Raw genomic sequence first — 27,352 nt, 5'->3', positions numbered from 1 at the left:
AACGTGGGCACATACCCTTAGGGTTAGGGTTGGAATTAGGGCTAGGGTTGGAAATAGGGTTAAGAATAGGCTTGTGGTTAGGGTTACGGATAGGGTTAGGGGTGTGTTGGGGTTACAGTTGTGGTTAGGGTTGGGATTAGGGTTACGGTTGGGATTAGGGTTAGGATTAGGGTTGGAATTAGGGTTACGGTTGTGTTGCGGTTAGGGTTGTGGTTAGGGGTGTGTTGGGGTTAGGGTTGTGATTAGGGTTATGGCTACAGTTGGGATTAGGATTAGGGGTGTGTTGGGGTTAGTGTTGAAGTTAGAATTGAGGGGTTTCCACTGTTTTAGGCACATCAGGGGTCTCCAAACGCAACATGGCGCCACCATTGATTCCAGCCAATCTTGCGTTCAAAAAGTCAAATGGTGCTCCCGCCCTTCCAAGCCCCGACGTGCGCCCAAACAGTGGTTTACCCCCACATTTGGGGTACCAGCGTACTCAGGACAAACTGGGCAACAACTGTTGGGGTCCAATTTCTCCTGTTACCCTTGCAAAAATAAAAAATTACTTGCTAAAACATAATTTTTGAGGAAAGAACAATTATTTTTTATTTTCACGGCTCTGCGTTATAAACTTCTGTGAAGCACTTGGGGGTTGAAAGTGCTCACCACACATCTAGATAAGTTCCTTCGGGGGTCTAGTTTCCAAAATGGGGTCACTTGTGGGGTGTTTCTACTGTTTAGGCACATCAGGGGCTCTGCAAATGCAATGTGACGCCCGCAGACCATTCCATCAAAGTCTGCATTTCAAATGTCACTACTTCCCTTCCGAGCCCTGACGTGTGCCCAAACAGTGGTTTACCCCCACATATGGGGTATCAGCGTACTCACAACAAACTGGGCAACAAATATTGGGGTCCAAATTCTCCTGTTACCCTTGTGAAAATAAAAAATTGCTTGCTAAAACATCTTTTTTGAGGAAAGAAAAATGATTTTTTATTTTCACGGCTCTGCGTTGTAAACTTCTGTGAAGCACTTGGGGGTTCAAAGTGCTCACTACACATCTAGATAAGTTCCCTTGGGGGTCTAGTTTCCAAAATGGAGTCAATTGTGGGGAGTTCCTACTGTTTAGGCACATCAGGGGCTCTGCAAACGCAACCTGACGCCCGCAGAGCATTCCATCAAAGTCTGCATTTCAAAACGTCACTACTTCCCTTCCGAACCCCGACGTGTGCCAAAACAGTGGTTTACCCCCACATATGGGGTATCAGCGTACTCAGGAGAAACTGGACAACAACTTTTGGGGTCCAATTTCTCCTGTTACTCTTGCAAAAATAAAAAAATTCTGGGCTAAAAAAATATTTTTGAGGAAAGGAAACACATTTTTTATTTTCACGGCTCTGCGTTATAAACTTCTGTGAAGCACTTGGGGGTTCAAAGTGCTCACTACACATCTAGATAAGTTCCCTTGGGGGTCTAGTTTCCAAAATGGAGTCAATTGTGGGGAGTTCCTACTGTTTAGGCACATCAGGGGCTCTGCAAACGCAACCTGACGCCCGCAGAGCATGCCATCAAAGTCTGCATTTCAAAACGTCACTACTTCCCTTCCGAACCCCGACGTGTGCCAAAACAGTGGTTTACCCCCACATATGGGGTATCATCGTACTCAGGAGAAACTGGAAAACAACTTTTGGGGTCCAATTTCTCCTATTACCCTTGGGAAAATAAAAAATTGTGGGCTAAAAAATCATTTTTGAGAAAAGAAAAATTATTTTTTATTTTCATGGCTCTGCGTTATAAACTTCTGTGAAGCACTTGGGGGTTCAAAGTGCTCACCACACATCTAGATTAGTTCCTTGGGAGGTCTAGTTTCCAAAATGGGGCCACTTGTGCGGGAGCTCCAATGTTTAGGCACACAGGGGCTCTCCAAACGCGACATGGTGTCCGCTAATGATTGGAGCTAATTTTCCATTCAAAAAGCCAAATGGCGTGCCTTCCCTTCCGAGCCCTGCCGTGCGCCCAAACAGTGGTTTACCCCCACATATGGGGTATCATCGTACTCAGGACAAACTGGACAACAACATTTGGGGTCCAATTTCTCCTATTACCCTTGGGAAAATAAAAAATTCTGGGCTAAAAATCATTTTTGAGGAAAGAAAAATTATTTTTTTATTTTCACGGCTCTGCGTTATAAACTTCTGTGAAGCACCTGGGGGTTATAAGTGTTTACTATGCATCTAGATAAGTTCCTTGGGGGGTCTAGTTTCCAAAATGGGGTCACTTGTAGGGGAGCTCCAATGTTTAGGCACACAGGGGCTCTCCAAACGCGACATGGTGTCCGCTAACGATTGGAGCTAATTTTCCATTCAAAAAGTCAAATGGCACGCCTCCCCTTCCGAGCCTTGCCGTGCACCCAAACAGTGGTTTACCCCCACATATGAGGTATCGGCATACTCAGGAGAAATTGCCCAACAAATTTTAGGATCCATTTTATCCTGTTGCCCATGTGAAAATGAAAGAATTGAGGCTAAAAGAAATTTTGTGTGAAAAAAAAGTACTTTTTCATTTTTGCGGATCAATTTGTGAAGCACCTGGGGGTTTAAAGTGCTCACTATGCCTCTAGATGAGTTCCTTGGGGGGTCTACTTTCCAAAATGGGGTCACTTGTGGAGGAGCTCCAATGTTTAGGCACACAGGGGCTTTCCAAACGCGACATGGTGTCCGCTAACGATGGAGATAATTTTTCATTCAAAAAGTCAAATGGCGCTCCTTCCCTTCCGAGCCTTACCATGTGCCCAAACAGTGGTTTACCCCCACATGTGAGGTATTGGTGTACTCAGGAGAAATTGCCCAACAAAATTTAGGATCCATTTTATCCTGTTGCCCATGTGAAAATGAAAAAATTGAGGCTAAAATAATTTTTTCGTGAAAAAAAAGTACTTTTTCATTTTTACGGATCAATTTGTGAAGCACCTGGGGGTTTAAAGTGCTCACTATGCTTCTAGATAAGTTCCTTGGGGGGTCTAGTTTCCAAAATGGGGTCACTTGTGGGGGAGCTCCAATGTTTAGGCACACGGGGGCTCTCCAAACGCGACATGGTGTCCGCTAAAGATTGGAGCCAATTTTTCATTGAAAAAGTCAAATGGCGCTCCTTCCCTTCCGAGCCCTGCCGTGCGCCCAAACAGTGGTTTACCCCCACATATGAGGTATCAGCGTACTCAGGACAAATTGGACAACAACGTCCGTGGTCCAGTTTCTCCTTTTACCCTTGGGAAAATAAAAAAAATTTCGCTAAAATATCATTTTTGTGACTAAAAAGTTAAATGTTCATTTTTTACTTCCATGTTGCTTCTGCTGCTGTGAAACACCTGAAGGGTTAATAAACTTCTTGAATGTGGTTTTGAGCACCTTGAGGGGTGCAGTTTTTAGAATGGTGTCACTTTTGGGTATTTTCAGCCATATAGAACCCTCAAACTGACTTCAAATGTGAAGTGATCCCTAAAAAAAATGGTTTTGTAAATTTTGTTGTAAAAATGAGAAATCACTGGTCAAATTTTAACCCTTATAACTTCCTAGCAAAAAAAAAATTTGTTTCCAAAATTGTGCTGATGTAAAGTAGACATGTGGGAAATGTTATTTATTAACTATTTTGTGTCACATAACTCTCTGGTTTAACAGAATAAAAATTCAAAATGTGAAAATTGCGAAATTTTCAAAATTTTTGCCAAATTTCCGTTTTTTTCACAAATAAACTCAGAAATTATCGACCTAAATTTACCACTATCATGAAGCCCAATATGTCACGAAAAAACAATCTCAGAATCGCTAGGATCCGTTGAAGCGTTCCTGAGTTATTACCTCATAAAGGGACACTGGTCAGAATTGCAAAAAACGGCAAGGTCATGAAGGGGTTAAGTGAGTTCTCCGGGCAAAGTTGCGTGAGTGCTGGGAGTCAGTTCCAACATCGATGGAACTGCACTGGTCTGGGAGGTGAGTATATGTCTTATTTTATTTTACCTGGGGCACTAGCATTTAAGAATGAACAACCCCATGAAGAAAGATAGCCAGTATGTGAAATCTGTTCTGGATAATAGGTGGTCTTTTCAAAAAAGGTGATCATTTGGAAAGTTCTCACTAGACATGATGATAAGTAATGGTAAAAACGTAAAAACGGACACAGATGACACTGATGGTAAAAACGGATACACGGATGACACACTGATGGTAAAAACGTAAAAACGGACACAGATGACACTGATGGTAAAAACGGATACACGGATGACACACTGATGGTAAAAACGGATACACGGATGACACAGTGATGGTAAAAACGGATACACGGATGACACACTGATGGTAAAAACGGATACACGGATGACACACTGATGATTAAAACGGATACACAGATGACACACTGATGGTAAAAACGGATACACGGACGACACGCTGATGGTAAAAACGGATACACGGATGGCACACTGATGGTAAAAACAGATACACAGATGACACACTGATGGTAAAAACAGATACACGGATGACACACTGATGGTAAAAACGGACACAGACGACACTGATGGTAAAAACGGATACATGGATGACAGTGATGGTGAAAACGGATACACGGATGACACACTGATGGTAAAAACGGATACACGGATGACACACTGATGATTAAAACGGATACACGGATGACACAGTGATGGTAAAAACGGATACACGGACGACACACTGATGGTAAAAACAGATACACGGATGACACACTGATGGTAAAAACGGATACACGGATGACACACTGATGGTAAAAACGGACACAGACGACACTGATAGTAAAAACAATGCACAAAAAAAGTTACATGGAACGTTTTTTGTGCCAACGGTCTGCCAAAACACGACGCATCCGTCGCACGACGGATGAGACGTGTGGCAATGTGTCGCAATGCGTCGCTAATACAAGCCAATGGAGAAAAAACGCATCCTGCGGGCAACTTTGCAGGTTGCGTTTTTTCTCCAAAACGACACATTGCGACGTGCGTCGTACGACGCTAGTGTGAAAGCAGCCTTACTTGTTTTTCTTATCTTTCAGGTTACATCGGGGGGCTTATCTACAGCATTATAGAATGCTGTAGATAAGCCCCTGATGGCGGTGGCCGCAGCTTATATGCAAAAAATGAGGTGACAGATTCTCTTCAAAGAAAAGTGGCAGAGTTGTGTTGAAATTGAAAAATATCTAATATTTTTGTGCAAATGTGCCTTTTTTAATTAAGACAGACCAATATATTCTTCCAAGGAAACCAGACACAAACCTGTCAGATGTATATGCATGCATACGCTTGTGGCATTTGTCCATCCAAAGGAGTCTGATAATACTGTAAAGTTTTCATCCACATGCCTTCGTAGCCCCATACATTTACTGACAAATGAATGTAAAAATGTGGTGTGAATTAAGCCTCAACTGAACTAGTAGGGCACAGGTTTTAGTACTTGTCCACAATTTTAATAAACTTTTGGGTGTGGGGTAAGCCATTTTGAATTTAAACTCCCGATTCTTTTATTCTGCAGGAAGATAAGTGGCTGCCAGAGGTGTCTGACATCGGCTTACTCCGCTCTCTAGAGTGCACACATCAATGCTGAATGCTTGGCTGAGCATTTATTTGAGAGCCTGGAAAGCAGGCTGACAGCAGAATGGTCATGTATGGATATAACTAGACATATAGGCACTAATTCATCAAGACTAGCGTCGTGAACACCAGTCCTGATGAAGTGTACACTGAACTGGACTAAGATGCTCCAAAGTTATTAGGAAGCATGAATTTGGCGCATCTTTTAGCTGTGTGCCAATATGAGAAACGCTGTATAGTCAAGACTGTGTTCAATTCCTGTTATAATTTATGGCACTTTTGTCACTTAAATTGTAATGAGTTTGTTGGGCATGCTCAGGCAAAAACCGTCAGCACAGAGCAGGCCGGGACTGGCAGAAAAGCACTAAAAGTCACAAAGTTTTTGCGTAACTACAAGTTGCACAGAATTTTGGTTACATTTTCAAACAGTTTTACTGGGGAAAATTGGTTGATGACTCAGTGCCATAGTACTGTATAACGCAATGTCCCTGCCACAAGACAAAAGGGAACAGCACTTACAAAGGAGCGTACATTCCAGATAATCGCGCAGTATAAACAAGCTGGCGATCATACGATGAACAAGCAAAATGATCAATCATTAGGTGAAATGTTGTTTGGGTTTGCTCCAAAGATCATCGATCTCGGCAGCACATCTTCCTGTATGAACAGAACCTGTGATGCAGATTACAATGGCTGTCTATGCTCATAGAGCAATCTATTAATCATTTACAGTTTCCTATCTTACAGAATTGCAATGTATCCGTAGAAATCGGATGTGATAGGCCGGTTTCACATTAGCGTTTGTATGAGCAGCGGAGGGCTGCGGACTTCCTCCGTGAAGCCCCGCCCTCGGCCGCACCTCTGCCTCTAGCTCCGCCTACTTCTGCATGCGGCCTGTGTACCTATCTTTAACATTAGGTCATGCCGCTGTATGAGGATGCTTCAGGAAAATGGCCGCCGCGATCTCCATCTGCGCACGCGCGGCATCCCGCGGCCATTTTCCTGAAGCCCCGGGCAGCAGAGCACTCCATCTGCGCACGCGCGGCCTCAGGAAGATGGCCGCCGTCACGGAAAAGCCGGTGAATAGCGCAGATTGCGCTCTTTGTCTGCCGCTGCTCAATGCATTCGGCAGTTGAGCATGCGCAAAACACTACGCCAACGCCGGGAAGATAAGCAAGAGGTGGGGGAGAAACAGCCATTTCATCACGCCCTTTTGACCAGACCAGCGTGATTGACAGGCGAAAACGGCGACTTTGGTAAGGTATTTCGGCAGCATAGGTGGGGAATCAGGGGACAAAAAATACACTATTGTAAAGCACAGCTCAGGCCCTATTTAACGGTATTTTTATCTCATACTGAAAAAACGGGGTGACAGGTTCCCTTTAAGACACTGTATGATACATATGGGCGCATGCACATAAGGGAGGTGAAATTCCAAAAAATAAAAGCTATTGAGGTGAACCCTTATTTTTGTCTTTTATATTAACAAGCTGATAAATTGTAAAGAGAAAGATCCAAGGGCTAAACAGTTAGGCGCTCCCACCCCATTCCTCTGTCTGTGTACACACCCCATTCCTTAGGACACCCAACAAACTGTGAGTCAGTGGAAAATGCAAGAGTGCACTCATCCCATTGGCAGGATGCCCTATCACAAAGTTTATATGCAGAGTTAAAATACATAACACTAAAAGTCTATTTTGTGCGGTTCTCCTCTAGTTAGTAATGATTCTCTCAGTCGGGTCTGTTTATCATTAGAGTACACGACGTACAGACATGGCTGTGATGTAGCGGGAAGTGAGACAATGGTGAGGTAGAATTTCTGTCTTCAGGCTATGAAGTTTAAAGTGAAAACTGGAGTTCGGAAACAGGTGCAATAATATATAATATTCACACCTGTCTGGCTTACACAAAGAATGCATTACTTTTCCATAGATGATATTGTATGTGCAGGAGAAAAGACAATGGATAAGGGTGGGAATGTGAAGGAAAAATCATTCCAACTGGAAATGTTCCACATTTTTGATGTTTTGAATCTGCACGTAGCCCTAGAATTACTTATGGGTTAGGTGACTATGGCAAGATCTATCATTATAGGCGCAATAAAGAAATTTGATCGTGTTTCCATATAAAAAAATTAAAATCGGCAGGGCAGTTGTTAGAATTGTCCTAGAATGTGACATTGATGTTCATAAATATGGTGGCACATTTCAAGACTTGATTTTTTTTCCAATGGGCTCATACCATATGTGACAGATTGATGCATTTGCTTCTAAAACAATATGTGATGCCAGTCATTAAACTGAGCCCATGTAAGCAGGTCCATGCAGCGGGCTGCACCAACGGACACATTAGTGGATAATTTAGAGCCCACTTGACTTTGAATATAAACTTGATCCCCTAAGCACACAGCTGTGATTTCCACACATAAGCGTTCATGAGCAAACATACTGTATATCTAAGTGTTTGGGAACATGGTTATAACCATTCCAGAACAGGGCGTTCCTTAGATATTGGCCATGGAGAATTTTTATATGAGCTCAGAACTAAAGGGACTTCAGTACTAGGGAAAAAAAGGTCTGCTTTTTCCAGAGACGTCATATTGTACAGCTGTCTCTGCTGCCCCAGGTTATCCATATTCCAGTGAATGGGGCTAAACTGCAATGCCAGACTCGACTCATGACCAGGTTTCTGGAAAAAAAATACCCAGAAAATCTCTTACATTCCTGAACAATCCCTCTAGTTGTATAGGTTTCAACATGATTTAGGCTAAACATCTGAGATCTGGGCCCAAATCAATAAGACCTGGCAAATAGAGATATACTGGATAATATCACGATACATTGTTGTCATCCAATACTTGGCCAGGAGAGTTATGCAGCAAGATGGCTGACTTGTCATGCCAAAAATATCTGCGTTTTACAAATACTTGAGCAGTCGACAACTGTCACCAACTTGATCTTTCAAATAACTTCAGCGTATCCTTTATAACGGACATTACCCAGTTATGCAGCTTGCAGATTTAATTTAGCAGTGATATTAAATAACATTTCATGCATGATGTGAAAAATAGAGGCTTACTTTTATGGTATGAAGCTGTTACTCACCTAAGCATATACTGAGCCCTAACCAGAATATTGGAGGGATCGGTGATGTATACACATATGCATGTAATGGGCACTATCATACAACAACATTACATTTCTAAGCTTCCACAAGTGCTTTGTGCAAATATGATATTAAAAACGTAATTTGGCATGTGCCCATATCCACACCCTTTAACCCTATTATGCCTGAGCTGTGAACTAGATTTTATGTAGTTACATACAGTTCATTAAAATCAAAGGCGGTTAAATAGTCAGTGAAGCTTGCATAAAATCGAATTAATTAAATCCAAGTGTCACAACAACATACTGAGATTTGCGCGAACTTTTGTTTTTACCCATCGGACGTAATAATGGGCAAACATCAATGGAGGGCACAACTTGTGTACTCAGACAAAAATATAACAATTACCTGAAATGTTAACGGCATGGAGGTATAAATGATGTCTTACAATGCATATACCCAGTGGCGTAACTTGAAACTCATGGGCCCCGATGTGAAAGCTCCAACGGGGCCCCCAAATATTTTAAATCTTTAATAGCAATAGTCTTTTTCTATAGGCCAAAGGGACTTTTAGGGCCCCCTAGGCTCCGGGGCCCGGGTGCAATTGCAACCCCTGTACCTGTTGTAGGTACGCCCCTGTATATACCAGTATAATATAATTAAGGGCATTTGCAGTAAATTAATAAAGGATTAGCACTCTGAGGCTAAGGCCCCATGATAACTTGTAATCATGTTACATAAGATCACAATGTTACACTACTGCATCACCACTAATGATTGTAAATTTGGAAATCTGCAAGTTACCGCCACCCTGACCCAATCATTTGGCAATAACCTACCAAAGTTTTATCTCTTTGCAACCACATCCACGGTCATTGGTTATATGGCAGAGCAACATCTGCAATCATAATGATGATGCGGTATCTGACATATACTAGATGATGTAACTTTTTTTTTCCGGAGAAGAATGAATGTGGATGACATGTCATGGAGTGTAGTCTAGAAGAATGAATGTGGATGACATATTATACAGTGTAGTCTAGAAGAATGAATGTGGATGACATGTCGTGGAGTGTAGTCTGACGATATGCACAGATATGTAGAAGCTGCTCTCACCTGGTAGATCATGACTTTGAAGTTTCTACGTCTCAGCAGCTCAGATTCATTGGTTTCCAACTTCTTGATCTGCGTTTGCTGCCGCTCCAGGTTTTGTCTCACTGTCTTGACGTTGACGCTCACCTTTCTCACTTTTTCTAAAAGCTTACTGGCTGTATTGCTGGTAGTGGCATGGGACTTGGTCAACTTGGTCAGTTCTCCTTGAATGCTGCCCACTACATTCTCCATCTCCTGTTGTCTTGCCTCCAGTTGGGTTTGGGTAGCCTGAATCTGGTCCACGGCTCCTATAATCTTATCCAGAAGGCTCAGCACCAAAACTCCATTGATTTGGTCTGCTTTGATGGGCTCACTGTCTGAAGTTTCTCCTGGAGGTGTATCAGGGATGATGGAGGGCTGCTCGACTATCTGCAAGGTGGTATCCTCCATTTTAGCAGCTGCCTTAAATTGGCAAAACTATAAACCTGTTCAAGCTAGTAAGAAACAGGAGAAAAAACAAGCGGAGTGGGATCCAGAAACTTTGAGAATGCTGGTAACCGGGATGCTGGCCAGAAATAGCTAGCATGGGACGTGTGCATGTGTGTATGTGTTTGTGTGTGTGTGTGAGCTTCTATGCAGAATCGCAGTGCTCTGCATAACTGTACTGGTAGGGTTGGACCTGAGAGGAGGGGGAGAGCCTATGTTCACTGAATCCCTGTCATTGGATAACCCCACCCAGGGTAATTTGGAGAAGGGAGCTGCAGACCCAACCTCTCCCTCTCCCAGTTCTGAAATGATTAAAATAGTTATGAGGGAGGTGACTAGTCTCCTTGCATGCAAGCACAGGCTGAGGAATGCACCAGTAGAGGGAGAGTGGAGAACACTGGAGCTTATCATAGAATGGGGATTCCTAATGCATTAACCTTTTCACTGACAGAAGGCACTAAGAATGGGTTAAAATGATCAAAATAATGTTGTCTTAATTAAAGTCTGTCCACAGAAGCATAATCTGGCGCTCTGTTAGCTATTTCTATTCCAGTATGTTAATCCAGGGATCTTCTTCTGTCTTATTTTACTTGTGCAACATTTTAAGACAAAGTTACCATACAGCAACTTTGTAAAAGTAAAGAGCATGGCCTACAAACTACACTATCAATTAGTGCGATGCAAAAAGGCACTGGAGTATGAATCACCTAACAGGTTCCCTTTAAACATACTGGATCAATTTTCATACTTACAGGTACTTCTCACAAAATTATAATATCATCAAAAAGTTAATTTATTTATGTTCTTCAATACAAAAAAATGAAACTTATATGTTATATAGAGTAATTACAAACAGAATGATCTATTCCAAGTGTTTCTGTTAATGTTGATGATTATGGCTTACAGCCAATGAAAACCCAAAAGTCAGTATCTCAGTAAATTAGAATACTTTATAACACCAGCTTTAAAAATTATTTTTAAATCCAAAATGTTGGCCTACTGAAATGCATGTTCAGAAATGCACTCAATACTTAGTCGGAGCTCCTCTTGTATCAATTACTGCATCAATGCAGCGTGGCATGGAGGCGATCAGCCTGTGGCACTGCTGAGGTATTATGGAAGCCCAGGTTGCTTTGATAGCAGCCTTCAGCTCGTCTGCATGGTTGGGTCTGGTGGCTCTCATCTTCCTTTTGACAATACCCCATAGATTCTCTATGGGGTTAAGGTCAGGCGAGTTTGCTGCCAATCAAGCACAGTGATACTGTTGTTTTTAAACCAGGTATTGGTACTTTTGGCAGTGTGGACAGGTGCCAAGTCCTGCTGGAGAATGAAATTTCCATCTCCATAAACCTGTCGGCAGAGGAAAGCATGAAGTGCTCTAAAATTTCCTGCTAGATGGCTGCAATGACTTTGGTCTTGATAAAACACAGTGGACCTACACCAGCAGATGACATGGCTCCCCATATCATCACTGATTGTGGAAACTTCACACTAGACCTCGGCCTGGATTGTGTGGCTCTCCACTCTTCCTCCAGACTCTGGGACCTTGATTTCCAAATGAAATGCAAAATATACTTTCCTTGTGGAGGATGTCAATGACTGCCTTCTGGACATCTATCAAGTCAGTAGTCTTCCTCATGATTACTACTGAAACAGACTAAGGGACCCTCTTAAACACTTAGGAAGCATTTGCAGATGTTTTTTGTCAATCATTCTAATTTACTGAGATAATGACTTTTGGGTTTTCATTGTTTGTAAGCCATAATCATGAACATTAACAGAAATAAACACTTGAAATAGATCACTGTTTGTAATGACTATATAATATATGAGTTTCACTTTTGTATTGAAAAACTGAAATATATTAACTAGCTTTGTGAGAAGCACCTGTATTAGCTTTAGATAACATTTAACCTTTCTCAGTATATATACCTGCCTCTTCTTACCTACTAAATCCTTTGATTTTGAAATCTCACCATATCACTTTTCATAGTTTGCAATATTAGTGTGACCCCAGGTAATCAACACAATATAAAAATGTAAAGTTAGAAATATGAATAGAAAAATATACTATGTGACGCTAGGTGGATGAGGTTTTTTGCATCACTATGTGGCAGGTGGGTGGGCTACAGTGGAAAGAGAATGGAAAACTCTGCTAGTGGAAAAGTGCTTGAAATCATTAACAGTCAGATGTTTTCCCTCCAGGAACACTCCCTGTGCCTGTCAGGGGATTCCAAGCTCCACTGGGCAGTCACAGGGCCACTTCCAATCTGTCAGAAGATGAAATAATGATCCAGGTAATAAGGTCAGGTGAAAGTATTCTGACAAGCTGGGGGTCTATCCTATGCATAAAGCCAAGTATTTATGTGGTGCACCTGCAACTTTTGGATAACCTGAATACAGGTAAAAATGCAAAAGGCAAGTGTAATCTCATTCTACAAACTGTATAATCCTATAGACACATCCTATGTCCTTCTTTATTATAATCTTACACTGCGTTACTTATGTAGCAGACCAGAAATGTCTTCTCTGCCTTAAGGCCACAAACCCATTACTCACTGACTAGTGCTAACCCCATGGGCTTGATTGCTGCCTGTTCAGCTCTCCTCTATCATAGTTCTCTTCAGCGCTGGACAGATGTCATATAGGTCCATGGGGATGGCACTATAGAGGGAATCATCCAGAGAATCGGGAGGAATTTTTGGGATACGCTATAGGCAGTGCTGCTAGAAGGGAAGGTGCTCATGACACTACTGTTCCAGATTCTAGCATTTAGATATGGCCATATTTAGAATGGTTCAATAGTAAAAAAAAATCATATACAGTAGCAATGCTTATACAGTATATGATCATATCGCAATGGCGGACAGGGAGCCTTCATAATTATAAGCTTTGTGTCTATAATAAGTAAATTATTGTTTATAGTAATAAGACATGAAAAAAATCCCCAGAGGTGATCATTTTCCCGTCCCTAGCTCTGTTAAATTCTGTCCAGTGAAACATTTCTTACTATGTACAGTGAATAAGGTGTCATGGTGGTATTTCTGTATCCCAGAGGGGTGAGCAAAGCAGCCTTACAACTTAGTGGACTACAGTGATGCAAAATGTAGCAGCTCAATCATTAATAAAGGAAGACAAGCTGAATGGCAAAAATATTGGCAAATTGGTAAAAATAAGTACCGTATAGTATTTCCCAAGCTAGTTAGGCTGTGATCTAGTATATCATGTGATGATGCTAAAAGCATTCTATTTCTACTCGTACTGCCGTTACCAGATCTTGTATAGAGCATTCTGATAGATCCTGAAGGAAATATTACTGCATCCTAGCCAAAAGTGGTTCACATGAACCTAAACACAACATATTTACAGCTCACATAAGGATTATAGATCTATGGCACTGGTTACTGTCTATGAAAATGTAATAAATATATTATATTATTATTATATTACTATATAAGCAATCTTGGACTTATGGTCAATGGTATCCACGGCCATTTGTTTACATCGACTCTTGCAATGCAGATTGGGAACACCACTAAAATTGTAGGTAGTAGGTGCAAGAACTGATGTCTCATAGTTCTGTAAATCTCATTTCCCAGCTCAAAAATTGCAAAGTCCCATGTATATGGAACATGCCAACATTGCCTAACTGACAATAAAACGACAAGTGAGCGTGCGTTCGATCTCATCCTTTATGAGGTTATAAAAATCATCTTTGTCAGCAGCACATCACTACGTCAACTGACGATGTGCTGTCAGTAATGGCACTGTTTATTAGGAACTCAACTGCTGCATAATTAAACAGAAGTCAATACACTGCAACTCCGCACGGCCCACACACTCCGCGCAGCATATACGAGCAGCTTATTCCTAAATGCACCCTTTGTTCATTAAAACCTACATGGTGCATTCTTTGGAAAAGTCGACTGATTCTTGGAGCATAATCAGCCTTGTTTCCAGGAGGATACGGGGAGTGAGACTATTACATGGATATATTTGTTTACATAAATGGTAACTAAGACAGTGAAATAAAAAAAATGTTATTTAATACTCCAGAAAAAAAATGTTCTTGCATAGATAAGACGTGACCTTTCTTACCATTACAAGGTTGTTATGTTTAATAAACCCTTTTCAAATTATGCTTAAGAAAATATTAAGTTATTAGTAGGATTCAGCTTAATTGCTCACAGCCTAAACAATAACTCTAATCAGCCTATAGTCAAAGAACCCTTTTTAGGCCTGTTTCACACGTCAGTGGCTCCGGTGTGGTGACAGTTTTCTCACGTACCGGAGACACTGACAAACGTAGACACATTAAAATCAATGTGTCTCTGCACATGTCAGCGTGTGTCCGTTTGAAAAACACGGAGACATGTCAGTGTTCGTGGGAGCGCACGGATCACACGGACCCATTAAAGTCAATGGGTCCGTGTAAAACACGTACCGCACACGGATGCTGTCCGTGTGCCGTCCGTGTGCAGTGCAGGAGACAGCGCTGCAGTAAGCGCTGTCCCCCCAGCTTGTGGTGCTGAAACCGCCATTCATTTCTTCACCCATAGGGGTGGAGCCGCATATTCATCACTGTAATGAGCGGTACCACGTGACCGCTCATACAGGAAGAAGCTGCGGCGCTGAGAGGAAGCATCGAGGGAGCCGGGTGAGTATTTTATTTCCAGCGGGCGGGCGCACAGGGGGTGGGAGGGGGGTGGTGACAAGGATCTTTATTTTAAACACCAAAAAAATAAAAAAAACAATGATTTTTCATTCCTTCTCTCCAGCGAACGCTGCTGGGAAGAAGGAATGAATTACGGCTTCAGCACCAGATGCAGGGGACAGCGCTTATCTCTAGCGCTGTCTCCTGCACAGTCCGTGTGGTACCCAGTCGGCACATGGGCGGCACACGGCTGCCGTACGTGTGCCACACTGATGTGCCACGTGAGCACATGAACACACGGACACAGATAACTTCGGTATTGATTTTTCCGGAATTATCTGGATGTGTGAGACTGGCCTTAGGAAAGCAGGCAATCCACTTTATATACTAATTCAGGAAGATCCCAAGTTCTTAAAGGGGTATTCCCATTGTAAGGGTATGTCATCACACCTGGTATGAAGTATCTTAGTCACACAGGGCTGGGACAAAGGGTAGGCAGGGTAGGCACCTGCCTAGGGCATTATCTCTTTGCCTACCCGAGGGGGCACACTTTGAAAAAAAATTGTTGAATGCTTGTGGCTACACAGCACCTTCCTCTGGCTGCAGGCATTCAGCACAGAGATGTCTGGGGCACAGGCACACATGGGGCCAGTGTCAGTCACTGACACTGCTCACCCCTTTCTTTGCCTGCACTCCGGCCGTCACTCCCTCCCCTCACTCATTTCTACTCGTATAAGACACAAATACAATTGATCGGCGGTGCCCGAAACAAGAGCAGGGGAGCTGTAATCTCCCGTGCTCCGCCGGGATCTCCAGCAAGCTGCTTCCCGACTCTGCATTGTTGGAGAAGGTGCACGCAAAGGACTTTGGATGACTCGATGCATTGACCTCATCGCTCCATCAGGCGCTTGCTGCTGCGCAGAGAAGACGCTCATTAAATGAGGTGCTGTGCAGGGGGGGACATAAAATGAGGGGCTGTGCAGGAGGGGGCATATAATGAGGGGGATAGGCATGGGGCATAAAGTGAGGGGCTCCTGCAGAGCAAGCATAAAATGAGGAGATTTGTAGGGGATATAAAATGAGGGGCTGTGCGTGGGGCATAAAATGAGGGGCTGTGCGGGGGGAGCATATAATGAGGGACTATGCAGGAGGAAACATAAAATGAGGGTCAGTGCGGGGGGACATAAAATGAGGGGCTGTACGGGGAGGAATAAAATGAGGGGCTGTGCAAGAGGGGCATATAATGATGGGGCACATATTGAAGGGGCTATGCAGAGGGGCATAAAATGAGAGTTTGTGCATGGGGCATAAAATGATGGGCTGTGCAGGGGGTATTAAATGAGGGGCTGTGCAAGAGCCATTAAATAAGAGGCTGTGCAGGGGGGCATAACATGAGGGGCTGTGCAGGGCAGAGCATATAATGAGGGGCTATGCGGGAAGGGTCATAAAATGAGGGGCTGTGCAGGGCATATAAAATGAAAGGCTGTGCATGGGGCATAAAATGAGGAACTGTGCAGGGGGCATTAAATGAGGGGCTGTGCATGGGCCATTAAATGAGAGGCTGTGCAGGGGGGAGCATATAATGAGGGACTATGCAGGAGGGGCCATAAAATGAGGGGCTTTGCAGGAGGGGGCATAAAATGAGTGGCTGTGAAGGGGGACCTAAAATGAGGGCCTGTGAAGGGGGGACCTAAAATGACGGGCTATGCAAGGGTGGCATAAAATGAAGGGCTATGCAGGGGGGCATAAAATGAGGAACTGTGCAGAGGGTTCTGTTCATGTATTCAGTTACTTATGGTGGTTCTGGTGATGTATGCATGTACTGATGGTAACATATTAATTTACTAATGGTGGTTCTGGTGATGAAGTTATGAACTGATGGTGGGTCTATTGATGTATTCATGTACGAATGGTGGTTCTAGTGATGCATTCATGAACTAATGGTGATTCTGGTGATTTGTTCATGTTCTGATAGTTGTTCTGGTGACATAATTATTTACTGATGCTGTTTCTGGTGCCATATTCATGTACTATTGATGGCTCTGGTGCTCTAATTATGTACTGATGATGATTTTAGTTTTGTATTCATGCACTGATGATGGTTCTGGTGATGACTATATCACCAAAATCATCACTACATGAATACAGCACCAGAGCAACCATCACTGCATGAATATCTCACCAGAAACGGAATACGTCACCAAAACCTCCATCAGTACATAAATTCCTCACCAGAACCACCATCAGTTTTGTGCAAGCTGTATTTGTCGCATGATGGACGTAAAAAAAACATTGGATGTATCCCTTTATAATGGGGGTCTATTTATTTTCCATTAGGGAAAATCTACCAAATGCTGGAGACCTTAATTGAAACCAAACAGCCCCCCTAAATTAGTTTCCATGACTATACTTGGGTTTGACATTTAAAATATAGGACATCAGGGATGAATATTGCTATTTTTTCCTCTATATTGTGTAAAAGGTCTGCAAAAAATGATTGATTCTGTATTTAACTTTGAAATTACACCCATTATTAAAGGGAGTCTGTCACTCCCAAAATCGTATATGTGCTGCGGCCACCGGCATCAGGGGCTTATCTACAGCATTCTGTAATGCTGTAGATAAGCCCCCGATGTAACCTGAAAGATGAGAAATAAAGGTTATATTATACTCACCCAGGGGCGGTCCTGCTGTGGTCCGGGTCCGATGGGCGTCGCAGTCCGGCACCTCCTATCTTCATATCTATCTTTTCCGGCGCCTGCGCACTGCAGTACTTTGCTCTGCCCTCAATAGTGCAGACAAAGTACGCCTGCTCCGGAGCCGCGGCAAGAAGACAAGAAGAGGACGTCATCGTATGAAGATAGGAGGCGCCGGACCTGGACTGCGATGCCCATCGGACCCGGACCGCAGCGGGACCGCCCCTGAGTGAGTATAATATAACCTTTATTTCTCATCTTTCAGGTTACATCGGGGGCTTATCTACAGCATTACAGAATGCTGTAGAGAAGCCCCTGATACTGGTGGCCGCAGCTCATACGATTTTGGGGGTGACAAATTCCCTTTAAGTCACATCCCTAAAGTACACCACTTTTTTGTTTACTTTTGCTGACATTTTTTGTGAAAAAAGTAACATTTCTAGTTGAGGTGCTCACCAGAGCTTTTTACTTGACCCTTCGGTGGGGGGAAATCGAAATTGCATTAGGGGTGCTGTTAACTTACTCCTTTGCTTTGGGGTGGGGGCACTATTGGCTTCATCTGCCTAGGGCACCAAAATAACTTGGCTCGGCACTGTAGTCACATGTACAACTTTTGGGACCCCCAATAATCCTGAGAATTAAGGGGCGACAGCTCTGGTTTAGCACTGTGTTACCTTCAGTTTTAAGTCTGCACAGTTCGCGCCCACATGCTGCAATGTGGATCTATTCCAGTAAATGAGACGATCACAGTCCAGTAGCGAGAAAAATGCAATTTCAAGCTTAGGATCAGGGAGGTTCAAGAAGACAGATCACCTGCGATCATTAACTATGGAATATCCTAGCCATCACATAATAAGATGAGAATACCCAGTTAGGACAGCAGATGCAGAGCCTCAGGGGTACAGTCTGCTGATGCAGTTACTTATCTGGTGTTACATCCGTGTCAGAACACACTGCTGTAACCCCTGTCCTGGTGGCTAGGTGACACCACACTAACACTACGGTTACTGCTAGACGCAGGCAGTATCTGCGTGTTAAGGGCCTGCCCACATATTGGAGATTTGGTGCTTTTTTTCTGTGCAGATTTGTCACCAAACCTGAAGAGCTACCTGAAGCCTCATGCAACTGGTAGGTAATTAGCTCTATGCTGGGAGCCATGAACTGGGCTCCCTTCTGTATAAACCCTGGCAGAGTCTCTATCTGACAGTTATTACCATATATACTCGAGTATAAGCCGACCCGAGTATAAGCCGAGACACCTACTTTTGCCATGGAAAACTGGGTAAGCTTATTAACTCGAGTATAAGCCGGGTATGCATTGTCCCCCTCATCCATGTCCTGCTATGCGTGGTTCTCCCGCTCCTGTCCTGATTTGTGGCTCCCCTTGTCCTGTCCTGCTATGTGTGGCTCCCCCGGTCCTGTCCTGGTATGTGGCTCTCCCTGTCCTGTCCTGCTATGCGTGGCTCCCTCTGTCCTGTCCTGGTATGTGTGGCTCCCCGTCCTGATCTGGTATGTGTGGCTCCCCCTTTCCTGGTATGTGTAGCTCCCCCAGTCCTGTCCTGGTATGTGTGGCTCCCCCTGTCCTGGTATGCGTGGCTCCCTCTGTCCTGTCCTGATATGTGTGCCTTCTGCGTCCTGATCTGGTATGTGTGGCTCCCTCTGTCCTGGTATGTGTGGCTCCCCCAGTCCTGTCCTGGTATGTATGGCTCCCCCAGTCCTGTCCTGGTAGGTGTGGCTCCCCCTGTCCTGATTTGTGTGGCTCCCTCAGTCCTGTACTGGTATGTATGGCTCCCCCAGTCCTGTCCTGGTATGTGTGGCTCCCCCTGTCCTGGTATGTGTGGCTCCCCCTGTCCTGTCCTGGTATGTGTGGCTCCCCCTGTTGTATGCATGGCTCCCCTGTTCCCTCATTGCTCAGCTCCCCCCGTTCCTGCATTGCTCAGCTCCCCCGGTCCTGCATTGCTCAGCTCCCCTGGTCCCACATTTCTCAGCTCCCCTGGTCCCGCATTGCTCAACTCCCCCAGTCTTGCATGCTCAGCTCCTCTGGTCCCGGTCCCACATGCTCAGCTCCCCCGGTCCGCATGGCTCGGCTCAGCCCCTTCCCCTGGTTGAATGCATGGCTCATATTGCCCCCCCCCTCCCAGTCATACTCACCCTCCTCATTCCTGCATCTCCGTCCCTGCATCTCCGTTGTCCGGCGCCTCTCCTCTCCTCTGCTCAGTGGTCATGTGGTACTGCTCATTAAGGTCATGAATATGCACTCCACACCTATGGTAGTGGAGACGTGTCCATATTCATTACCTTAGTGAGCGGTATCACGTGACCGCTCAGCACAGGAGAGGAGAGCTGCCAGCACCTTGACAACGGAGATGCAGGGACAGAGATGCAGCGATGGAGGGTGAGTATGATGTCTGCTCCTTCTGCCAGCGTTCTGGACAATTGCCTTGTGTATAAGCCGAGGGGGGGCATTTTCAGCACAAAAAATTGTGCTGAAAATCTAGGCTTATATACAAGTATATACGGTAGTTTGTTTCGCTAGTACAAATCCTCTGACTTGGCTTCTATGCACTGATTTGTGTTTCCTGTGACCTGACTCTGGCTTGAATTTTGACTGCCCGCTTGTTTCCTGATTTTGTCTTTCATGCCACTTCTCGGCTTTGACCCTGTTTGGTGACCCTTTCTGTCTCCAAATTGCTCTTCCGGATGGCAGCCCTTCCATGAAAGCAATCCACTGGGCTCTGTTGTGAGATCAGATCACCCTGTACAGGGGTTAACCCCTTCACCACTTCTGGATTTTCCATTTTTGCGTTTTTGTTTTTCGCTCTTCTTCCCATTATGCTTTTATTTTTCTGTCAATATGGCTGTGTGAAGCCTTGTTTTTTGCATGTCGAGTTGTACTTTTGAACGACAAAAAAAGGTTTTACCATATAGTGTAGTGGAAAATTAGAAAAAAAATTCCAAATGCGGTGAAATTGCAATTCCAATGCTGCCATTATGATTCTCCAGGTTATTACTAGTTTGCAGATACCAAACATGTATAGGTTCTTTTTTCTTTATGGTAAGTGGTCAAAAAAAATCAAAAGTTGGTGTAGGTCAAATCAGCTGTAATGTGCCTGAAAAGATGGGGGCTCAGCGCCAGAGCCCGCATCAAAGATGGGCAAGAGACCTATGACATAGAGATATGTCATAGGTCGTAAGGGGTTTAAAGGGGTTTTCCCAGGGATAAAGTTCATTTTAATCCATAGATCTTTGAATAATAATAAGTTCCACATTTGGATGTGTTAAAAAAATGTTCCTGTGCTGAGATAATATTATAAATGTGCTCCTGATATGTACTGTGTAATGGCTTTGTCTAAGGCCATGTTCACACTTTGCGGTGTGCTCTGCAGGTTTATCCCGCAGCGGAATTGATAAATCTGCAGGGCAAAACCGCTGCGGTTATCCCTGCAGATTTATCGCAGTTTATTCCGCGGTTTCCGCTGCGGGATTACTCCTATACTATTGATGCTGCATATGCAGCAATATGCAGCATCAATAGTAATGATAAAAATAATAAAAATTGGTTATACTCACCCTCCGATGTCCGGATCTCCTGGGCGCTGCACCCGGCGGTCCGGTTCCAAAGATGCTGTGCCGAGAAGGACCTTCGAGACGTCACGGTCATGTGACCGAGGCGTCATCACGGTCATGTGACCGCGACGTCACCACAGGTCCTGCTCGCACAGCAAACCGAAGACCGGACGGCCGCGGGCAGCGCTGAGAGGTGAGTATAACATCATTTTTTATTTTAATTCTTTTTTTTTTACACTATTTATGCTTCCCAGGGCCTGGAGGAGAGTCTCCTCTCCTCCACCCCGGGTACCACCCGCACATTATCCGCTTACTTCCCGCAACGTGGGCACAGCCCCATGCGGGAAGTAAGCGGTTCAATGCATTTCTATGTGTGCAGAATCGCTGCGATTCTGCACAAAGAAGTGACATGCTGCGGGTTTTAAACCGCTGCGTTTCTGCGTGGTTTTTCCCGCAGCATGTGCACAGCGGTTTGCGGTTTCCATAGGGTTTACATGTTAATGTAAACCCTATGGAAACTGCTGCGGACCCGCAGCATCAAAATCGCCACGGATCCGCGGTAAAAACCGCAAAGTGTGAACATGGCCTAATAGTGCAGGAACATGATCACACCACATCTCCTGGGCAGGGGGAAGAAGCAAAACATAGTATACAGGCAGGACAGCATGGGATCACAGCTTCTGGTTTCTGTAAGGAAAACATTTAATTTTCTGATTAAAAAGTTGTGTGGAGACACAGTGGTGTCAGCGGGTGCTCTAGTCCGCTAGCCGAAACTGCATGGACCAGGGCACATCCCACCAAATGCCCGCTCTCCTTTCATCGTGGGTGTAATACTACTCAGACAACATAGGGTGAGGGTAAAACAGTGTGGCAGCACTTTATTGAACCACAAAAACAGGCAAGTAACACATAGAACAGTCCCGGCACAATACCCAAGATGGTGCAAAATTACAGAATCTCTCCCTTATGCTGACTCGCTGGGATAAGAGCAGTTGTGACTTCAGATCTTCATGGCCAACTACCCCACCTGTGGCTTGCACAGAGAAGAGGTAACAACAAGCTTACGAGGTTGAAAGTCCATTGAGGTACAAGTCCAGGTGACTGGAGGGTCACAACCTGGCTTCTCCGAACATCTCCATGGAGCCAGGTGACTGGTGGGTCCCATTCCTGGTTTTCCCAAATGTATCCATGGGGCTCAGGTGACCAGCGGATCCAAATCCTGACTACCCCAAACATATCCATGGTTCAGTGTTGGTCATAGGAGCAGATCTGTGTTCTCTCAGCCGGGGTCATGGTCCCCTAAGCTGACATCCTTTAGAATGTCAACTCTGTGTCCCTCGTGACGGAGCCATGATCTGGCAGCTAACCTGTAGAATGTTCCTGTCTATGGTTTTGTAAAGAGTCTCTGGTTCCTTGGATCTCTTGACTGTTTGGATATCTTGGATGTCTGGATGTATAAATGTATATATTTTTACAGAGACATACCCTCTTTTTATAGTTCACAACTGTTCTTCAAGCCATCATTCACAGGTCAAGGTGAAGGGGTAATGAGATTAACTCGCATTGTTTGACTATTTAATCAATTTGCATAGTTTTTACTCCTCTGTTTTGCAAGCCAACAAGCTATAGGACCCACACAATGGTCGTTCAACATATTAAGCAAGCATCCATTGTTCAATGACTCTGCATCACTGTCTTGCAAAAATGGCAGACAATAAGTTGTAGGAGCTGATATAAGAGGCAAACATTAACCATTCAAAAATATAAAAAAAACCCTATGTTTTGGACTCATATGACAACAGCGTATGGTTCTTGACCAACTGAAGAACAAACACATAAATTCAAAAATCAACATATAGACAGCAGTCAATGACTCCTTGATTACTGAATTTAGACGTTTGGTTAATTAAGATAAAAGGATGTGTCGTCACAACTTGTTTTACCTGACAGAAAGAATCAACTTTGATCCCATCCTGTAATGTCTGCATACTCTTTTCCTTCCTCCCCTGTCCAGGAGATGTGGTATGATCAGACCATGTTCTTACATGGTCAGACAAGGCCATTACACAACACACATTAAGGCGCAGATTACCTCAGCACAGTGTAGTTCAGCGGAGATGGTACAGTGCGACAGATAGGCAGGGATCACAGAAAGTTAAACATAAAAGTGTCTTTATTTTCAGACTCACATAAACTGGGTCAAATACTTGGACCCAATCCACACTCCCTTTTATTTTGCCTTGCGATTCACAGGTGTTCTGATGTAAACACAAGGTGCCCCAGTGGGTTTAATACGACTCCATACACATCCTGGGGGACACATTTCGACCCTCGTATCTGATCCTCCCCTCTGTGAGGGTGACCACTTCTCACCATACAGGGTGCCCATGACAGGGCATCCGCATTTCCTTGCACCTTCCCTGCACAATGTTCCATCATGAAACTAAAGTTTTGCAGTGACAAGAACCATCTGGTGACCCAACCATTCCTTTTCTTGGCATTTCTCATCCAGAGCAAGGGTGAATGATCTGTCACCAAGCGAAACTGTCGCCTGAGCAAATAATAGCGTAGGGACTCCAAGGCCCACTTAATGGCAAAGCACTCCTTCTCCACTACGCTATAATTTTTCTCGGCCTGGGTTAGTTTCCTACTCAGGTTGGCGCGAGCGTGCGGGGATGTGGACCCACTGGACCACAGACCAGACTTCCCTGGAAGGGGTTTAACTAAGTAGCTTCCTAGGTGTTCGCTGGAGCCTCTGATGGTGAGGTCAGACTTGTGCGGCAGGTAGCTACCAGGCACCACTCCAGGGTGGTGTCTGGCTGTGGATGCTGATCCCACCGGGGAACAGGACACAGACAGGCAGTCATGGCTGTGACACTGACTGGTGGACGGATACGGCAGAGGCCCTGACGGGCGGACTGGCTTGATGGAGACACAGGCAGGCAGGCAGGCACGGCAGACACGTGCTGACAGACAGGTATGGCAGAGGCCCTAACGGGTGGACTGGCTTGACGGAGACACAGGCAGGCGGGCACGGCTGGCACTCAGGCAGGACAGGAGGACTGAACTGGAACACTGGCAGGACCGGTATGGACCAGTATACAGGCAGGCACAGCAAGTACTTAGGAACAGGTAGGGACCTGTTCCAACAGGAGGAACGAAGGAAGGGAAAGACCGCAAGAGTGGAAGCAAAACAGGAGCACAGGAGGAGGAGCCAAGGGCAAGAGCCAAGAATGGAAACGTAGGAGGAGGAGCCAAGAGCGGGAAGCAGAGTAAAGTACAAGAATGCAGGAGGTGGAGCCAAGATAGGGAGGTGGGGCAGAGAGCAGAGAAGGAGAAGACGGAGCTAGGAAGAACCACAAGGAACAGAACCGCAGAGCAATAGCTGAGCGGAGCCGCAGAGTGCAGAGCAAGGCCACAGAGTGAAAAGCAAGCAAAGCCACAGAATGCAGAGCTGAGTGTAGAGCAAAGCTAGACACAGAGTGCAGAGCCGAGAGGAGAGCAGAGCAGGACACTGCGTGCAGAGCCAAGAGCAGAGCAGGACACAGAGTGCAGAGCCAAGAGCAGAGCAGAGCAGGACCCAAAGTGCAGAGCCAAAAGCAGAGCAGGACACAGAGTGCAGAGCCAAGAGCAGAGCAGAGCAGGACACAGAGGGCAGAGCCGAGAGCAGAGTAAGACACAGAGGGCAGAGCCAAGAGCAGAGCAGAGAGGTGCTGAGCCACTGGTAGTGGCAAACAGAGCAGACATAAGGTAGAGGTACACACAGCAGCGTGGAAATGGTTAACAAGCAAGGAGACAACAGGAATGGACATAGACCAGAGTTCAGACAGGAACAGACACAGATACTAGAACTGGATACGGATACATGCCTGTGGATTGCAGGCCTCAGAGTCAGACACAGAAGTAACGGAATACAGACCAGGGTACGATGCCCTACTGGGTGGTGAACACAGAACACAGACCAGTGTACAACGCCCCACTGGGTGGCAAACACAGACCAGGGTACAACGCCCCACTGGATGGCGGACACAGAGACAGAAACAAACACCTCAGCAGCAAAGTACTGATTGAGGAAGTAAGTTTGCTCAGGCATCCTCCAATGGGTGAGGACGCCTTAAGAATCAGAGGCCTCTAAGCTATTAGCCAGGGACACCTTAGGGAGGTGCACACAGACTGAATAAGAAACAGGAGTTGCTGGCGCCGCCCCCTATGCACACAGACAGAAAGTGTACACAGAGCAAGTGGCACATGAAGCACATGGCATGGAGCCAGCAGCAGACAGATCTCACAGCATGGCACAGGGTGAATGAGTTGATGTATTAAGCAGGTGGGGGATGGAAGGCCAGGCAGTGATGCCGGCAGGGTTATTACAGTACCCTCTCCTTTACGCCCCCTCTTCTTCAAACCTGCCAGAATGATCTGTAGAAGAAAAAAGGGTTCACTCACAGTCCAAGACATCATGACATCTTTAGGGTAGAACCAAGCAGATGAATCACCAGGAATCTCAGATAGCAAAGTCTCTTTATGCTCAACGGGCTGGACCGCTTCCAGAAAAGGGAAACTCGGAGACAAGAAAACTTCCAACTTGGTATCTTCACCAGCCGGCCAAACGGAAGCTGAGGGAACTCTCACAGGATACATCTTCTGCCCGAAATCCAGAGACAAACTTTCAGGTAGCAGAGATGTTCTAAAGTACTGAACACAGGAAAAAATTATCAGAACTGAGTGTGGAGAACAACAGCTCCACCGGATCAGAAAAAAACTGAGAAGAGAAAGGTTCTAATTCAGAATCTTCACCAACCGGCCACGTAGATGATGAAGGTACCCACATAGGAACCATCTTTTGCCCGTTATCCAGAAGAAAACGTCCAAGAGGCGGAGATATTTCCATGAACAGATTACTGGTATAGTCACGTGGAGAAGTGTGGAGAGATAGTCACCGCTTCCCCATCTTTGGTGACGTCAGCACACCTTGATTCGACGACTAGCAGACCAGCAGAAGAAGAAGACCACACAGTTGACTGTCTTTGATGCAAGGGAACCAGACATTTCTCGCAACTGGGTAAATTCCAATGGAGCATTTTGCTGGAACTCTTGACCAGAGCGGGTGGTAGAGTCCTTGACTCAGAATGACCCATGGGAATAACAGACAGCATACGGAAGACAAACTTCTTCGAGTATAAGTCCCCTACCTGGAGCTGTAGTTGTCCTTGAAGGACTAGACTGTTCTTGAATAGGGCTTGACCATCTTCAGACAACGCCCTCACCAGGTTATGGAGCTGTATGGCAGAGACCACACACCGACTCCGAATGGCTGGCCACTGTACCACACCAAAGCTCCTGGAAAACAGAGACACAGTCTTGGATTTTGATGGAGAGGAAGTACTCTCTCCTAGGGCAGCCTCTCCAGCTGGCCTAGGGTTTTGGAGATTAAGATCCACAGGGTAGAGACCGTCTGGATGTTCCTTACAACCGCAGCGATACCACGTTCCCTTCTTGCTGCTGTATTCGGGCTGCTGCTTTGCCAGTCCACTTTTTTCAGCCTTCTTGGGTTTTGCTTGGGTAGCTGCTGGGACAGGTAGAGGAACAGGCGGGTTTTGGACGGACTTGCTCAGACGAGGTGGTTTCTTGGGGGAATTCGCTCGTCTGGACCGCCTCTGGGATCTAGTGAGGGAAGACTTTGCAGGAGGAGCTGGCTTAGGCACTTTGAAGGCTTTAAGGAAGACCATCAGGAAGGCCTCAAGGTCAGAGAGGATAGGATCCCTTGCTTCCAGAAGGGGTTAATCCAACTCAAAGCATCTCCTGCTAGGTAGGATATCAGGAATCCCACCTTGGCCCGATCGGAGGTGAAATTGGAAGCATTCTCTTAGATATACATCAAACTGCATTCCAGAAACTCCATGCACTCCTCTGGATCCCCATAGAATCTTGGAGGAGGCTTCGGAAGGAGTTCTTCATAAGCAAACTGATACTACATCTCATCAGAGACTAATAATAATAATAATTTTTATTTATATAGCGCCAACATATTCCGCAGCGCTTTACAACTTATAGAGGGGACTTGTACAGACAATAGACATTACAGCATAACAGAAATCACAGTTCAAAACAGATACCAGTAGGAATGAGGGCCCTGCTCGCAAGCTTACATCCTAT

The 27,352-nt window shown here is 45.0% G+C and overlaps 1 protein-coding gene across 1 annotated transcript in view; it reads right to left on the bottom strand.

Moving 5' to 3' along the window:
* Window positions 1-10,463, bottom strand: part of CAVIN1 (caveolae associated protein 1) — a 93,594-nt gene extending 83,131 nt beyond the window's left edge. The window contains exon 1 of the mRNA XM_077252122.1: window positions 9,818-10,463. Coding sequence (XP_077108237.1) covers window positions 9,818-10,243 — 426 coding nt within the window. The 5' untranslated portion in view covers window positions 10,244-10,463. The remainder of the gene's footprint in view (window positions 1-9,817) is intronic.
* Between the last annotated feature and the right edge of the window lie 16,889 nt (window positions 10,464-27,352).

The sequence above is a fragment of the Ranitomeya variabilis genome, chromosome 4 (assembly GCF_051348905.1).
Source record: "Ranitomeya variabilis isolate aRanVar5 chromosome 4, aRanVar5.hap1, whole genome shotgun sequence".
NCBI classification, from domain to species: domain Eukaryota; kingdom Metazoa; phylum Chordata; class Amphibia; order Anura; family Dendrobatidae; genus Ranitomeya; species Ranitomeya variabilis.
Note: the sequence above shows the minus strand (reverse complement) of the source record. Positions and strands in the feature narration are given on the sequence as shown.